Source organism: Oncorhynchus masou, chromosome 30 (assembly GCF_036934945.1).
Source record: "Oncorhynchus masou masou isolate Uvic2021 chromosome 30, UVic_Omas_1.1, whole genome shotgun sequence".
NCBI lineage: Eukaryota > Metazoa > Chordata > Actinopteri > Salmoniformes > Salmonidae > Oncorhynchus > Oncorhynchus masou.
This window is the reverse complement of record NC_088241.1, coordinates 18,532,383-18,549,681: the sequence shown is the minus strand read 5'-3', so window position 1 is coordinate 18,549,681 and position 17,299 is coordinate 18,532,383. Positions and strand designations below refer to the sequence as shown.

General features: G+C 43.9%; 1 protein-coding gene across 2 annotated transcripts in view; it reads left to right on the top strand.

The window, feature by feature from the left end:
• The window catches only part of sema6cb (semaphorin 6Cb), a 131,876-nt gene that overhangs the window by 93,304 nt on the left and 21,273 nt on the right, over window positions 1-17,299 (top strand). For both annotated transcript variants that reach the window (XM_064948307.1, XM_064948306.1), the window contains exons 5-19: window positions 453-567; window positions 946-1,003; window positions 2,600-2,656; window positions 3,063-3,164; window positions 5,261-5,351; window positions 5,611-5,733; window positions 6,030-6,118; window positions 6,858-7,075; window positions 9,621-9,752; window positions 9,947-10,102; window positions 10,930-11,103; window positions 11,442-11,579; window positions 13,836-13,913; window positions 16,600-16,658; window positions 17,042-17,092. In XM_064948307.1, the coding sequence (XP_064804379.1) occupies window positions 453-567; window positions 946-1,003; window positions 2,600-2,656; window positions 3,063-3,164; window positions 5,261-5,351; window positions 5,611-5,733; window positions 6,030-6,118; window positions 6,858-7,075; window positions 9,621-9,752; window positions 9,947-10,102; window positions 10,930-11,103; window positions 11,442-11,579; window positions 13,836-13,913; window positions 16,600-16,658; window positions 17,042-17,092 (1,641 nt within the window). The remainder of the gene's footprint in view (window positions 1-452; window positions 568-945; window positions 1,004-2,599; window positions 2,657-3,062; window positions 3,165-5,260; window positions 5,352-5,610; window positions 5,734-6,029; window positions 6,119-6,857; window positions 7,076-9,620; window positions 9,753-9,946; window positions 10,103-10,929; window positions 11,104-11,441; window positions 11,580-13,835; window positions 13,914-16,599; window positions 16,659-17,041; window positions 17,093-17,299) is intronic.

Genomic DNA, 17,299 nt, shown 5'->3' with positions numbered 1-17,299 from the left:
GCAGTGTTTTTGTTTTGTCCAGCTCTTGTGATAAACTTAGGGTCTGACGATGCTTCCCACTCCCCCCTCTTATTTTACACAGTTAAGTGTATTATCTCTAGCAGCACAGAATAGAGTCATGGGATAGCCCACAATAACAACCACCTGACAGTTAAAACAAATTGCAATCTGGGCATCTGCAGCAAATGTGGGGCAAAGGAAAAGCATACAAAATAGAAACTGAGAAACACATACTGCAATCAGAGGGTTTTATCAAGTCAACAACCTATTTTCTCTCTCTCTCTCTCTTGTACTCAAACAATCTCTATTTTTGTGCTTGAATTCACCCTATTTTCGGATTCACACACTTGATTTCTTTAGTGCCTGGTTTGTCGTTATGGAGATGTTTTTTTCCCCAGATGAACACTGTCACTGAACTGAGCTTGCTACTCTTTCCCCCCCCCCCCATGCAGACTCCTACCTGTACCCAAGCTTCCAGGGCCTCATGTCAGACAACGATACAGTACGACTGGGCCTGGACTTCCAGAGGATGCTCCGGATCAACCACATGCTCTACATCGCAGCCAGGTCAGTCAACACACCTCTCAGTATTGTTCACCGAACTTTAATGCACTGTACTGCCTTACATTATCCCTGTATTGACAGCTCTTCATTGAATCCCTTTGTATTATTTCTGTCATTGTATCAGTCAACTGTATTAGATAGCTCCCGTTACGTTCATATTGTCATACAGTAGGTTCATTATCTAAAAGGTTCCTCAGGCTCAGCAAGAAGCCATTTTACATCAATAAGCCTGCATTAAAGAGCTTTGTGACTGACCTTAATCAATCTAATTTAGGCTAAGAACAGGCAGCTTGGGTGTGGTGTGGTGTGGTGTGGTGGGATTGGGTTTCAGGGCAGAGAGGAGACGGCTTTAAATGTTTTCTGACCTTTGACCTCTTACAGGGATCATGTGTTTGCTGTCAGTCTCAGCGCCTCCTCTGAGCAGATCGTCCCACAACAGGTAAGCCTTATGTTGTCTTACAAACACATCGTTTACATGAGTTATGACCTCATGGGTCATAGACTAGTGTATCATTGCAGCTGGCTGGACATAAGAGTGGTTCAATGGCTCCTACTTTTCTGCTCATCTTTTAAATATAGTTTATTTGTGTTGTTTTCTTCTTACTCAGCCAATCTCTTCATTCATGCAGATATGAAGCCATTTCACTTCAGACAGATATCCAATAGAAGTCATGTCGTGCTCTCCTGGTTTTGAAGTGCTGTGCTCTCTCTCTCCCATCTGAATCGCATTTGTCAAACATGATTGCACTTAAATAAAAATCACTTTAAGGCTTGTGTTTGCTTGTGCCTATCGTATTTAGATTCATTTACAGCATGAGTCATCCCTATAAGGGACCCACTCAACATCAATGAGATCTAACGTTATTGATGTACATGATTGCAGTGGAAATACATGAGAGGAATGATGTGTAGTGCAGAGAATTGTCGGAAGAGAAAGTATGAATTTTAAAGGAAGTTAGGAGAACTAAGAATATGTACATTGCATAGTACATAGTTCATTGGTCATCAGCCATATTACCAACCTGGCTTTTACACTTTCCCATGCTTCTTATCGGTCTCAGTGAGCTCATTAGTGTGCGGCTGAGTCATAATCAAAAACCTAGGGTCTGCTTCATCATGGATCTATTCCTTTTCTATGGCCCAGTTTCAGTTCTAATCCCCAGTCTCCTCACCAGACCCTTCATGATCCCCCACTTAGAGATACTGTATTTCAAAGGCCTGGATGGGTATAAGCAATAAATAGCTAACTCCACCTCACTCTGCCAGAGGTCTAGGGGGAACTATTAGCATATTGCTGACGTCTATCCTATTTATCCTATCATATTGGATCTTCAATAGGGAAGTGAGAAGAGCCTTGGGGGAAACATTTCACTCCACTTTAAGGCCCAGAAGGGTAGCCGTTGAGTCTTGAGCCAAAAGGGGGATTTCACTTTAGTCTCTGGAGAAATCTTATTTCCCAGCATGCCCCATGGTGATGAGTTTGGCGCTCCTGCAGGGAGGACAGCGGGGTCAGTAAATCACCCTTCCAGTCAGTCGGCAGTGGAATAGTGGATCTGCACTGGTGGGCAGTGCATTAAACCCCCTTCAACCAGGCAACCTTGTTAACAAGTTGATGGATTTCTTCCTATTCACTCCACTAGCGGGGGGTCAATGCTAGGAGATAAGGACATCCAGGAGGACCATAGATAGCTAGTATCAGGGCAATCTGCTTCCAATAGGAATGCATTGCAGATTCCTTTCTGATTCCTTGATCTTCTTGTTGGTCGAATTATCCATATAGATATCTTGTTGTTAAGAAGTACAGGTGGTTTGTGATGGATTGTATGGGAGATGGGTTGTAAGAGGAACAATAGTCTTTAGTTGCACGCTGACAAAGTTAGACACAGCTCCTCAGGTGTTTCAGATGTTTGTCTGTCTGATTGTTTGTTTGTCAGAAGCTTTTTTTCATCACAGCTGTCTCCTAATAGCATTTGAATGGCTGGGTGAAAAAAGGGTCTCTTTCTTGCTCTGACAGTTGGTTGTCTGTGTGTTGCAGAAATTGACTTGGAAGACAAAGGACGTGGATAAATGCACAGTGAGGGGGAAGAACAGCGTGAGTATCTCTCTCCCTTTCTTTCTCCCTTTCTTTCTTTCTTTTTCTCTCTCTGTTTCTCGCTCTCCAACTGTCTGTTATTTGATGTTGGAGGGTAGCACTAACAATAGCATAGATTGCTTATCAAAATCGGCACCACAGGTATCTGTAGTTCCAGAACCAGTCTGTGGCACAAGCAGCGTCAGCCTCCCAGAGCTCTAGTGAAACCATAGAGATCAGCACAGGGATTAAGGGAATGACAAGAATAGGAACAGAAGTATGACTGAGAGGGTGTGCGTGTGTACACTTAGAAATATGCAATTCAGTGCATAATAAGCTGTGCAATGACACTGCATGTGGGGTGATAACACCAGCAGCCAGTAGTCACATTGCCGTCCTCTGAAACCCAGCCGTTTCCCTTTGACAGGATGAGTGCTACAACTACATCAAAGTTCTGGTCCCACGCAATGACGAGACGCTATTTGCCTGCGGTACCAACGCATTTAACCCCACCTGCCGCAACTACAAGGTAGGACACTACACCTCAGTCACCTTTCGATCTAAAGCCCCCAGCTCCATACCCAGCACTGTTCTGAAACCTAACAGATGGGGTAAATAAGCTTAGTTTAAAAAATTGTTGAACCAATGTCAAAGTGATCTTTTCCGTAGCATGGGGTGGTTTAGCGGTTAAGGGCGCTGCATTCAGAGCATATGCCTACAGGTGTTGACATAATGACTTTCTCCTAACTTTTTGGGAGAAAAAAAAAGTGTCCTCCCTATCTACAGTATAAAATCATCAAATCAACGTTGTCGTGCACAGAAAGGGCTCCAGATTGCATAAACACTTCAAAGGAGTGCTGCTATCCTGGATGTTGATGGAGAAACATGTTGACTCAACCAAGGTTGGCAGCGGTCTGTTGACTGAACACAGATCCAGGATGATAATAACAGTCTTTATTTACACATCTGAGGAATAAACTGCAACCGCAGATTTGAGATCATGTCATCCTCCGAGGGACAGAGTGGGGGAAAGAGAGGGAGGGAGAGAGCGAGAGAAGGGAGTGGAGAGAGAAAACAAAACTTGTCTGAAAACTGGAGTCAGAATCCCAGGAGAGCCACTACTTTTGTTCCAAAAGAACTCACGCCACCTAGTCTCTATGGCTATCTGACTGCTCAAATGATTAACAACCCAAAGTGTGCAAGAGCGAGATCTCGGCTAAGTGGAAACATACAAAGGAAAATAGCGATACGTTAATCGTGACCATGGTGCGTAGATGGACTCATACTCCCCAGGATGTCTACCAATACAAAAGAAGTCTGGTTGAGCTGAGATGACTTCACGGTTCTGGGCAATGATTCACGGTGTGTTTTTTGGAAGAGGGGATGTAACGTCTACAGTCTGAGAAGTCCAATGGGGAGCTGGCTAAATCCATACAGACCACTGCAGAGGATTTACCTTTTCCGCCATAGACTCCCAATGGAAGACGTTGATTTACACTTTATCCAGAACAAATTCCTCTCCCTGTCTCCCTCCCGGCTTTGAGAAACCGGGAGCGAGGACGACCCGGAGAACTGGGAATAGTGTGCTGAAGTGGAAATCATATAATACAATCTGTCTGCAGTATTCCTTGGAAAGACTGAGAATTGCAGTGGGGTCAGGAGTGGGTCTGTTAGGGTGAAGGGGATTGGATTGTTGGTGTGGACGGGTGGAAGATGTTTTCTTTTGCACAGAGTGCATTTTCCATGTAAATTGATCGCCACAAAACACTCTGCCCAATGAGCCAGCTGGATCAAAGACAGAGGTTGTGTGACCAGGTGGTAGTTAGACCAGGAAGTGAAAACCTGTAGCCTCTAGTCTAAATCACACTGTATTGAAGCCCCAGAACCATGGTTTAGCAGACATATTAGAGATATAACAGCCACAGTAGCATTGGTGGATTTGTCACTTGGAGAGTGTACCCATAGGGAACACTGAGCAATGACACAGCATTAAATATAAACACACATGTTGACGGCTGTCACTGTGTGTGTTTGTGAAGGCTGGTGTGCTGGAGCTGCCGAGAATGACCTCTCCTCCGGGTCGCATTCTGCCACTCCCTCCCCCCACCGCAGCGGGATTCACACGTACTGTCTGAGCCGAGGTTTACGACCTTGTTAACGGTGGGGCAGGAATAGCTGCTAAAGATCTGTGGTTAGGAGATACTGTCTCCTCACAGTGCTGCCAGAGTAGCAGCCATAGAGCAGGCTGACAGGAGTGTCACTCCTGACCTTTTGACTTTACTGTTGTTACAATGCAGTGTAAAACGTACTAAATAAAAGGCATCTTTATGACACGTGTTCCTATTTATTCATCAGGATTGACTGGAGGCTCATTCTGTCCATGACTTTAAGGGGTCGGCAGTTAGCCGTAAAGCTAACCTGGTATAAAACAGAACAATACTCAAGTTTGGACTGAATCGATTTTTCAGTAAGGGGGAAATATTAAACTTAACAACTGCAAACAATGACCTAGTTATTTTAGTTGAGGTTTTTCAATATAAGCTCCGTGGAGTATTTCTTTTTAGTTACACTCCTATAAATAGCTTTATGAAGTCCCCTCTTCTCTTTCGTCCCTCTCTCTCCCAGATGTCCACACTGGAACAGGACGGTGAGGAAGTGGTGGGTCAGGCCCGCTGTCCCTTTGAGTCTCGCCAATCCAACGTCGGCCTCTTTGCTGGTGAGTTGCTCTGGACAGAGAGACATGGCAGCTGGGGGCAGCAACTTGATCAGTAAACCTGCCCTCAATCTTGCCAATTTGCCAGTGACATTTAGACATAGTTTACACAGTGTTATTGAGAGCAGCATAGCCCCTACATGAAATGTAGCCAAGAGATGAAAATACACATTGGGAGGCATGGGTTTCTAGTATTCACTGCAATTGTGTTCATTTGAAAAAAAGCATGCCTTTCTTAAATTAGTTATTTTGTTCCTCTCAGGTGGCGATTTCTACTCGGCCACCATGACAGACTTCCTGGCGAGTGATGCGGTAATTTACCGTAGTCTGGGAGAGAGCAGCCCGGTGCTTCGTACCGTGAAGTACGACTCCAAATGGCTACGAGGTGAGCATCTGGCTTTGGCCTCAGGTCTTAATTTGAAACAACTTGTGAATTTACCTTCCTCAATCTTCCTGAATCTTCCTTCTGAATTCTTCTCAGTTTTGCATTGCCACGTATCATGAAATATTTGTATGCAGTACATTACATATTAGAGTGGTATTTCATTCTAAATCAATGTGTGGTATCCACTTGAGTGATGTTTCCTACCAAAACACTGACTGCCTAATGCATTATTATTGTGAATACCAAGTAGTACAGTCAGTGCTACTGTTTCATATTTCTCCCGTTTGTCTCCTCAGAGCCTCATTTCCTCCATGCCATTGAGTACGGGAACTATGTGTACTTCTTCTTCAGTGAGATTGCTGTGGAGTACACCACACTTGGCAAGGTACGACAGTTGTAATTCAAGGGTCTGAATATTTATGTAAATAATATATCTTATTTTTTATTTTAAAAAATTGATCCAAATTCAGAAACTGTTTTCGGCTTTTTCATTATGGGGTATTGTGTGTAGATTGATGAGGATTTTTTATTTAACCCATTTTAGAATAAGGCCGTAACGTAACAAAATGTGGAAAAAAGTGAAGTGGTCTGAATAGTTTAGTGCCACAAATAAGGGGTCAAATATATATATTTTTTTAAATATAAAATAGTTTCCTGATGTTTTTTATCCCCCTCAGATATAGGACAGAAAATAAACTTCCTTTTTGATATTTTTGGGGGGACTATCTGTTGTTCCATGTAGAGAATCTGCTATTCAATGCATTTGTATGGGCTAATAGCAGTAAGCCAAATTACATTTTTCACCAAATAATTTTTGTGTATATTTCTTTGATACTTCAAGGTGTCTAGATAAATGATCCTTCGTATGACCTTAAAACAATTCCATATGGCTTAGTAGAATCCCCCCTTGTTTCAACTGTATGTGTGATATGTGCTGTCTGGAGGGGTTGAGAACACAAAACTTCTTCTTTTGTAACATATGGACAATAACGTTGGATTGTATTGGATAGGCTGCAATGTAATGTCAAATGTGACACTGTGTTCTGTTACTGAATGAACACAAAAGGAATTAAAATCTGTGGAAAATCCTATAAAGATATTCTAACCCCCCCCCCCCCAATCAGGTTGTGTTCTCCAGAGTGGCTCGTGTATGTAAGAACGACAACGGAGGTTCTCCCAGGGTTCTAGAGCGTTACTGGACATCGTTCCTCAAAGCGCGGCTCAACTGCTCGGTGCCAGGCGATTCCTTCTTCTACTTTGACGTTCTGCAGTCGCTGACCAACGTGCTACAGATCAATCACAGACCAGCCGTGCTGGGGGTCTTCACTACACAGGCCAACAGGTCAGTCACAGTACCAAGCAGCAACATGACAGACGGCCATACAGATATACAGTACATACTCATACAATGAGTATAATGAGGTTTTACTGTACCTCTTTTTATAGAAAATATAAATTTTTAAAAAGCCAAATGCTTTCACAGAAAATAATGCTCACATTTGCAAAATCCTACCCCTTGATATTGTATATTTTTAAAAGCCTATTTTATAAGATTGTTGTTTAATGTCCTATACAACCTTGGGCAGCAGTCTTGAATGTTTTTATAATTGTACAATCCATTATAACCTGGGTTAATATGTGCCTTTCCCATTTTTTAAAATGTTTTTTTATTTCACCTTTATTTAAACAGGTAGGCAAGTTGAGAACAAGTTCTCATTTACAATTGCGACCTGGCCAAGATGATAAAGCAAAGCAGTTTGACACATACAACAACATAGAGTTACACACATAGAGTAAAACAAACATACAGTCAATAATACAGTAGAAAAATAAGTCTAAATACGATGTGAGCAAATGAGATAAGGGAGGTAAAGGCAAAAAAAGGCCATGGTGGCGAAGTAAATACAATATAGCAAGTAAAACACTGGAATGGTAGATTTGCAGTTGAAGAATGTGCAAAGTAGAAATAAAAATAATGGGGTGCAAAGGAGCAAAATAAATGAATACAGTAGGGGAAGAGGTAGTTGTTTGGGCTAAATTATAGATGGGCTATGTACAGGTGCAGTAATCTGTGAGCTGCTCTGACAGCTGGTGCTTAAAGCTAGCGAGGGAGATAAGTGTTTCCAGTTTCAGAGATTTTTGTAGTTCGTTCCAGTCATTGGCAGCAGAGAACTGGAAGGAGAGGCGGCCAAAGGAAGAATTGGTTTTGGGGGTGACCAGAGAGATATACAGTGCCTTGCGAAAGTATTCATCCCCCTTGAACTTTGCGACCTTTTACCACATTTCAGGCTTCAAACATAAAGATATAAAACTGTATTTTTTTGTGAAGAATCAACAACAAGTGGGACACAATCATGAAGTGGAACGACATTTATTGGATATTTCAAACTTTTTTAACAAATCAAAAACTGAAAAATTGGGCGTGCAAAATACTTTGTAGCGCCACCTTTTGCTGCGATTACAGCTGTAAGTCGCTTGGGGTATGCCTCTATCAGTTTTGCACATCGAGAGACTGAATTTTTTTCCCATTCTTCCTTGCAAAACAGCTCGAGCTCAGTGAGGTTGGATGGAGAGCATTTGTGAACAGCAGTCTTCAGTTCTTTCCACAGATTCTTGATTGGATTCAGGTCTGGACTTTGACTTGGCCATTCTAACACCTGGATATGTTTATTTTTGAACCATTCCATTGTAGATTTTGCTTTATGTTTTGGATCATTGTCTTGTTGGAAGACAAATCTCCGTCCCAGTTTCAGGTCTTTTGCAGACTCCATCAGGTTTTCTTCCAGAATGGTCCTGTATTTGGCTCCATCCATCTTCCCATCAATTTTAACCATCTTCCCTATCCCTGCTGAAGAAAAGCAGGCCCAAACCATGATGCTGCCACCACCATGTTTGACAGTGGGGATGGTGTGTTCATGGTGATGAGCTGTGTTGCTTTTACGCCAAACATAACGTTTTGCATTGTTGCCAAAAAGTTCAATTTTGGTTTCATCTGACCAGAGCACCTTCTTCCACGTGTTTGGTGTGTCTCCCAGGTGGCTTGTGGCAAACTTTAAACAACACTTTTTATGGATATCTTTAAGAAATGGCTTTCTTCTTGCCACTCTTCCATAAAGGCCAGATTTGTGCAATATACGACTGATTGTTGTCCTATGGACAGAGTCTCCCACCTCAGCTGTAGATCTCTGCAGTTCATCCAGAGTGATCATGGGCCTCTTGGCTGCATCTCTGATCAGTCTTCTCCTTGTATGAGCTGAAAGTTTGGAGGGACGGCCAGGTCTTGGTAGATTTGCAGTGTTCTGATACTCCTTCCATTTCAATATTATCGCTTGCACAGTGCTCCTTGGGATGTTTAAAGCTTGGGAAATCTTTTTGTATCCAAATCCGGCTTTAAACTTCTTCACAACAGTATCTCGGACCTGCCTGGTGTGTTCCTTGTTCTTCATGATGCTCTCTGCGCTTTTAACGGACCTCTGAGACTATCACAGTGCAGGTGCATTTATACGGAGACTTGTATTTATCATCATTAGTCATTTAGGTCAACATTGGATCATTCAGAGATCCTCACTGAACTTCTGGAGAGAGTTTGCTGCACTGAAAGTAAAGGGGTTGAATAATTTTGCACGCCCAATTTTTCAGTTTTTGATTTGTTAAAAAAGTTTGAAATATCCAATAAATGTCGTTCCACTTCATGATTGTGTCCCACTTGTTGTTGATTCTTCACAAAAAAATACAGTTTTATATCTTTATGTTTGAAGCCTGAAATGTGGCAAAAGGTTGCAAAGTTCAAGGGGGCCGAATACTTTCGCAAGGCACTGTACCTGCTGGAGCGCGTGCTACAGGTGGGTGCTGTCCATGACAGATGTCTCTGTTGTTTTCCTCATCAGTATCACAGGCTCAGCAGTATGTGCATTCTACATGGACGACATTGAGAAGGCTTTCAACGGGAAGTTCAAGGAGCAGAGGAACAGTGAGTCAGCCTGGACACCCGTGCCTGAGGAGCAGGTACCCAAACCCAGGTAAGACCAACACATGTGAGTGGGAACTTTGACAGCCTCCGTCCAGACATATTTACTTTATTCCAGTGTTAACACTGTCAACAAAAGTTTGCATCTACAATATTATATTCCCTCACTGTGAGTTCTTTGTAAATCTAGCCCACTGACTTTGAAACTCCTCTGACTAACTTCTGCCCCTCCTCTCGGTCTCACAGACCAGGCTGCTGTTCCGGCGACGGCTCTGCCGCTGCCTACAAGTCGTCCACGACCTTCCCCGACGACACCCTGACCTTCATCAAGAACCACCCCCTGATGGACGAGGCTGTTCCCTCCGTCAACCACCGGCCCTACTTCACACGCACAACCAGCAGGTAGCTACAGCAACAGGGTGGATGGAGGGATGAAAAGATGGATAGATAAAAGGGAAAATTGATGGGTAGAAAACTTGGTCTCTTGTCTCAACATGAAAAGCCCATTAAATATAAAAGTTTGACGCAGTCGGGATGAGGCCTTCCATAACACCACATCAAAGATGGACCCAAAAAGGATAGGGCCTCCTATCCTCCTATTATAGATCCAACCGGAAGGGGTCTGTGAAAAGCTGAAAAGCACATCATTGAAAGACACCGTCCGGGTGTGGTCTACCAGACTAACACAGGAAATAGCGCCAGTGGCTCATTAGAAGCCCAGCCATGTAGTGGTGCTGAATGTAGAATGGGTGTCAGAGGGCTGTCAGACAGCCACCTAGCTCGGTCCCCTGCTGTGACTTACATGGTAAAGCCGAGCCAGTCTGACAGACAACCAGGCGTCTTCACACAGCGGAGGGAAGGCACGCTGTCTGTCTCACATCTGCCTCCAAACGTCACATCTGCTTCAGAACTCTCCCGAGACGAGCTGAACAACAGAACTTTAACGATGAATACCTCACGTTGTTGAGTCATTTAGCTAGCGTAGTGCCAGTCAGTGTGATGTTCTGAGTAAACAACATGTCATCAACTTGTGTGGGACTGAAGGAAAGTTGAGAGCAGCTGTACAGTGGTTTTACTTACAATAGTGTCCTGCGTATTCTTACACAGTGTTGTCACTTTGCAGTGCATGCACACACTCCGACAATAATCTTTAAATGCAGATGCTTTGTCTCTTCGGCGGTATCATTATGTTAACCCCGAACCACAACCCTGTTGTTGTGTCCACCCAGGTTCAAGTTGACCCAGCTAGCAGTGGATACTTCAGCTGGGCCCTATAAGAACCACACGGTGCTGTTCCTGGGGAGCGAGGACGGCAGGGTACTAAAGATCCTGGCCAGCACCCAGCTCAACGCCTCCTTCAGCACACAGCTACTGGAGGACATCGATGTGTACAACCCCACCAAGTCAGCCTCCCTTTCTCCGTTCTTCTTCATCTACATGATGCAAACGATCTGTTTTATAATATAGTGCACTCTCATAATGTTCACTTTTATTGGGTCAGCAACAAACAGAAGTCATTTTTTTGCCCTCTGTAAGAGGATAGTTATTGTATGTGATGCTTCCAAGCAGTCCACTGTAATAAGACAGTGATATGCATTGTGGTGCTGTTAGTACGTGTCCTGTACAGCTTTTCAACTCCACTCTCATTTGCATACAGTCTCCCAGGGTGCTGTAGATGTCGCCATCCATCAGCATAAATTTCGGAAATAATGAGACGTGTTTGTCGTTTCCCCTTTCCTAGATGTAAGGTGCGCGGAGAGGACAGACGGGTTCTGGGATTGGAGCTGGACAGGGAACATCACGCCCTGTTTGTGGCCTTCTCCAGCTGTGTGGTCCGAGTACCTCTGAGCCGCTGCAATGACTACGGCTCCTGCAAGAAGTGAGTGATACCCCGTCCATTATATACAGCTAGTACTGCACTGTTAACAGTTGCCAAGTGTGTGTTAATATTGCTGTGGAATTCCAATTTTCATGCGTTTGCCGCTATAGAGGCTTCCTTCCCCCAGTGCTGCTATGGTGATGTGACGTTACATGTGTGACATACAATCAATCATGTCTCTATTGTGTTATTGACTGTATGTTTGTTAATACCATGTGTAAATCTGTGTTGTTTTTGTCACACTGTTTTGCTTTATCTTGGCCAGGTCGCAGTTGTAAATGAGAACTTGTTTTCAACTGACCTACCTGGTTAAATAAAGGTGAAATAGATCTAAATTTAAAAAATGTTGCTGCTATCGTTTATGTCAAATTGTGAATATGCTGTATGCAACAGACTATATTCACATTATGAATCACCAAGAGTTTAGAAGCCGTTGCTATGAGGGCAGTGAAAAGGACTTCCTTGCAGTCAGAGCAACTGCTGGAGGGGATTTGTTTTGTCAGGGATGTTTTGTCCGAGCTAGTATACTCAACAATCTTGTGTCCTATTTTGGGGTTGTGGAGGAATGTTCCCCCCCCCCGCCTCTACCCAACCCCCCAAGAAAAAGATTTGTATTAAATTTGATACAGGGACGTAGCATGCTAAACCCTCATTGTTAGCCTTAGAGAAGTTAGAGAAGTGCTCAACAGCATTTACGCACAAATTGGAACCAGCTGATTGGCTGCAGGCCAACCCACGTCCAGGGTTTCAACGCGACAACGAGGAGAAGGATAGGGCCTGTCTCACTTTAGAGGGCTTGAAGCCCCTCCATCGCTGGATCACTCCGAAACAGCCCAGCGCACCTCAACCAGGGATTAGGGGCCCCTTAAGCCCAATGATGCTTTGCAGGGGTCAGGTGTCAGGCCCATATCCTCCTCTCCACACTCTCCCCATCTGTCTGCCTCCAAATTAGGTTTGGTTGGTTTGGTCTGTCTCTCCATCTTACTATAGCCTCTATCCTGGCACAAAGCAAAACGGTTTTTCTATCTCTCGCTTCTCGCTGCAGCTGCTGTTTCTATTAAATTTCAACAATGGATATGATTCAGACAGCAGAAACACATTGAATGAAATATATAGAGAAAAGAGATTTAGTGAAAAAGATGGCAAAGGGATATCAAAAGTTGTGTGAAAGTCTCAACCCTCTGACCCACACAATGTTCATAACATTTTCATTTCCCCCCTTTTTAGTTATTAAAACACAGTTACCAAAATGTTGTCACATTTGCAACTGTTTTGCCTCAGTGCTAGGTTAATGAGAACCCCCAGAAAAGGTCAGCTGTAACCCCACAGACCCGGGGTGATATTCTCAGTAAAGAACAGTAAGACAGCAAAACTGACAAGCCACAGGTAGGAAGGAGACATCGTGAATTTACACCATTGAGAGAAGAGAGATTAGACATGGTGGACCTTCCTTCCAGATATACATTTTCTAATGAGTGGTTCCCATACAGAGCTATAGATATATACATAGCTCTAGTGATCCATAGGTGAGAGGAACACCTGTGTCTTCATCATGTCCTGACAGGCACAGAGAAAAGGAGCCAGCAGGAATGCTTCAAGTCTCCCTTACAGATAGGGGTCATTACCTTTTAACTCTGACATGTTGTCAATACCGGTCTGGTGGAGACTCCTCCACTCTCCCGCTCTACACGACCCTCTGTGTTGTAAACCATGTTGAGCATGACTGACCTAACTCTCAGTCCTCATCTCTGGCTCCCGACATCTCTTCTACGTACTGGCCTGTTAGTTGGGCTGTGTCACTGAGTCCATGTCCAAGACTGCCTCTGGCTACCAGACACCCAGGGAGCTCCAGACACCCAGGGGGCTCTCACCAAACACTGCTGTCTGCAGCCTCACAGACCAACAGCCAGTCACACTACGTTGACCATCTCTCATATTCATCTCTGCCTCTTTCTGAGCTCCTAGATAGGAGAGTTACAAGCTAGTCTCACTCTGCAGTTAAAAAATTGAAATGGCAGGTTTTTTCTGTGAGGTAAAATGACACCCTTGCCTGATCTGTTTTACTTTGTCTGGTGTGACTGTGGCCTGTGATGTTAATGAGACACTCCAGAATATGGGGGTGTTGTTAGGTGAATAGATATCACATGTCACTTCAGGTCATGCCTCACAAAAGAGTCTTCATTAAAATATGTATTTGGTCTCTTACTTTTTGATAGTGTTCACACACCGAACTCTGACTGTCTGTCTGTCTCATAGGAGCTGTCTGTCCTCGAGGGACCCTTACTGCGTGTGGCAGAGGACTGGGAGCTGTGTCACAGTGGTGCCCAGATTGAGGTGAGTCACAGATGTTGCGTAAGGACCACCTCACCACGCAGCCAATTATATGACAGCAGGTTAATAGGCCAAGTACCAAACCCATCCCTAGCCCCTACTCCTTGTTTTGTTGAGTACTATGTGTCAAATATTAGTGTTGAGTCTTCGATCAGAAAAATGTAGCATTACTGACAATTTATCATCATAAATGGCCATAGACATGACCTTGCATGAAACATACAGTAAATGAAGGAAGTAGCAGTAACTTCATAGTACTCTGCAATCTACTTCCTTGTATGCTTTCAATAATCGATACCTAATCTGGAGTTTGACTTGCCCAGATTGTCAACGTGATGAATACGGCCTCTAAATTCCAGTAAAAACATTGGTCTGTCGGCTCCATTTCACATATAGGACGAGCATCCATCTTGTTTATTTCTATGTGGCGGACATACATCACGTCTGCAATCACTCGGAAATGAAACCCCAGATACCTGCTTGGAGGGGCCGTGCGTCACTTGGGGTGGGACTGAAAGGCATCGATCAAAATGACCTCAATGTAATTTACTGATCCATTCTGATGAACTGGAAGGAAGCCATTTGACACTTAGAGCTATCGACTGGCTCAGCGTCAGCACCAAGCAGGGTGTGTGTGTGCAAACAAAAAGCCAATCAATTCCTCGGTCTGAGACTCCCTCCTGACCCACTGTCTTTTTCTTTCTGCATTGTAGCATGGAATCGAAAGTAATGCTCAGCTGGGTGGATTTCAATCATGTCGTGTGTACCTCACTGTCTTCCGAACGGAGGGAGGGAAGGAGAGAGGTAGAGGAGGAGAGGCAGTAGAACACACTATTTCACCTTCTATGTTGCCTCCTGACACTCAGGGACTGGGCTGTCGCTGTTCCTCTGATTTTCAGTGTGGCCTTAAATCACTTGCTGTAGGTATTCGCCTCTGCAAACATGAGCTGTAAACTTAGTGTGGATGGGTGGACAGGCATCACACTAAAGGCAGCTGCCACTATCCTAATAGTCATATGGACTGCTTCAAATGGATTATTCTGCTGGGGGTCGACTTATTGCATATCCTGTGATTGGCCACCCATGGGTTTTATTTGCCATAGCTTCACAGCCAGACGTTAATGTAATATTCCAAAGGTGTGTATGTGTGTGTACGCGTGCGTGCGGCGGTGTGTACGTGCTGGGCAGGTAATCAGAATTGGACTGAGGCTTGATTTATCAAATTTTTAACCAGCGGGACAGTGCAAGCCAATGGAGTGGAACCAAAGAGATTGGCAAATATTATACATGCAGTCAGTAGAGCTATTATGTTGTGACTGCTCTGTCCACGTCAGAGAGAGAGAGTGATATGGTGTGAAATAGTCAGAACCCGGGCATGGCCATGCCTCCAGAACAGATGCAACAACTCATAAAGGCTGTAATGGGGCTGGACCGGAGAGCAACAGGGGACACATCCCCCTTTACTCTCTCCTCCCTTACTCTCTCGCTCCAGAGGTGGCATAAATTCTGCCGGCTGCTTTTGGGGGGGGGAGAGGTGAATTGTTTCCATGGTTTCCTGTCTCTCACTGTCAGCGCTTGGGGACGGCGTGCCAAAGAGGCCAGTCTAGGACTCTCTCCGTGGCTCTTTCTCTCAAACTCTCAGAATAAATAAATACATGAATAAAACAAACAGAAAGGGAATGGAGGCAAACAGTAATACTAGTTCCTAGTTGTGGTCCACATACACGGACACACAATCACGCAGAATTCCCCCAGGCCGACCTATTCACTCACAAGCAAACCCACTCTGCTGTGGTAATACAACTAATGCTATCGGCTGTCAGTGGGCCCACTGCTGAGCATGGAAAGATAAGTGAAGTTATTATTTCTTAGAGTTTATTATTTCTCCCCTCTGAATTCCCTGTTGTATTTTTTCACTCTTGATTTGCTCACTGGGTCTGTATTGACTCATCTAGGCCTGCTTCTCATTTAGATGTAATTTGTTTTTTTGCCGCGCCTGGAACGTCTGTTTTGTGTAGATGTGTGTTTGATTGCCTGCGCGAGCAAGTGTGTGAGCGCGTGTTTGCGTGTGTGTGACTGTTCATGAGTATTTACATCTGCTCTTTCTTTGATTGCCTGCTCAGTCGATACTGCATCGTAGAACATCCAGTGTCATTGATGTTATGTTCTGCTTGACTAAGGGGCCACTCACTCCACTGTGCATCAACGCAATCACATTACTCACCAGGGGGAATGTATGATTTCTGAATGTGTACAAGCCTTTGATTCATCGAAGAAAGATGTCCAAGAAAGTGTCCAATGCACTGGAGCTCAACCAAATGTAAATACATACTAGAGGTACTAAATGTGTTGCAAGAATGCAATGTTTCTTTTGCTGTATAAGTGGAACCAGAGAACAGAGTATCATCATGGATGCAACTGGTGGGGAAACATTATTCTTGCCAGGTGATAGCACCTCGACACATCCATTTGAATTTGGACATTAACAAAACAGTCAGCCTGACCTTGCAGAGACAAAACCAATGAAATGGTTTTCTTTTGCAGCACCATTTATTTAAGTCTTTGTCTTCATTTTGGAAAGCTTGACAATGTACCCAATTAATGAAAGCGGAGGTTGTGTTTAAATGGTGAAAGAGGAATGACACACACACGCTGACAGGCCGTTTTGTCCTCTTTTGTTTTTCCTCAGGGGCGGATTTGAGCAGGATGTGGAGAACGGCTACCCTCACTACCCCGACAGCTGCCACGGTAAGGTGGACCAATCATCTGTTCTTAATGGCTCTCCACTAGATGCACAGAGCCATCATAAAAGCTCTTTCATAACAAGCGAAGCTTATCAAGTGCATTTAATTGTCCAAAATGATACAGAAAAAGTGAATGCCATACTTGGAGAGTGATAGTACAATGAAATGAATCAGCAACTCGGTACAAGTTGAAGTAGCCTGTCATTTCCTAGCTGAAGAGTACCCCGGTGGGAATTTTGCTCTCAATTGTCCCTTGCAGATGGGCACGTTAAACAAGCAGTCAATTATACATTTAACTAAGCACAGTTTGAGTATTTAACCACTACTCAGACTTACACAATGTACTGTTCTGTCAATATGTCTGTTGCTTTCCCTTCTCTTCTCTAGACGTCCTGGCGACCACACGCAAGCAAAACACTCTTGCTGATTCAGCATATGGTCAGTTGACATTTCTTTATCCTCTATTTTTAAAACTTGTCCGAACTGTCTGAGGTTGTTAGCGAACAGGCTAACGCTAGCAAAGCCTTGTAAGCAACATCTATATTCCCCTTTTTTGGACTTGTTATGCAACACGAGTAGTTCAGGAGAGTTTGTTGCGTAGAACAGCAAAACCACCTCTCTCACCTCAACAGCTATTTTTAACAT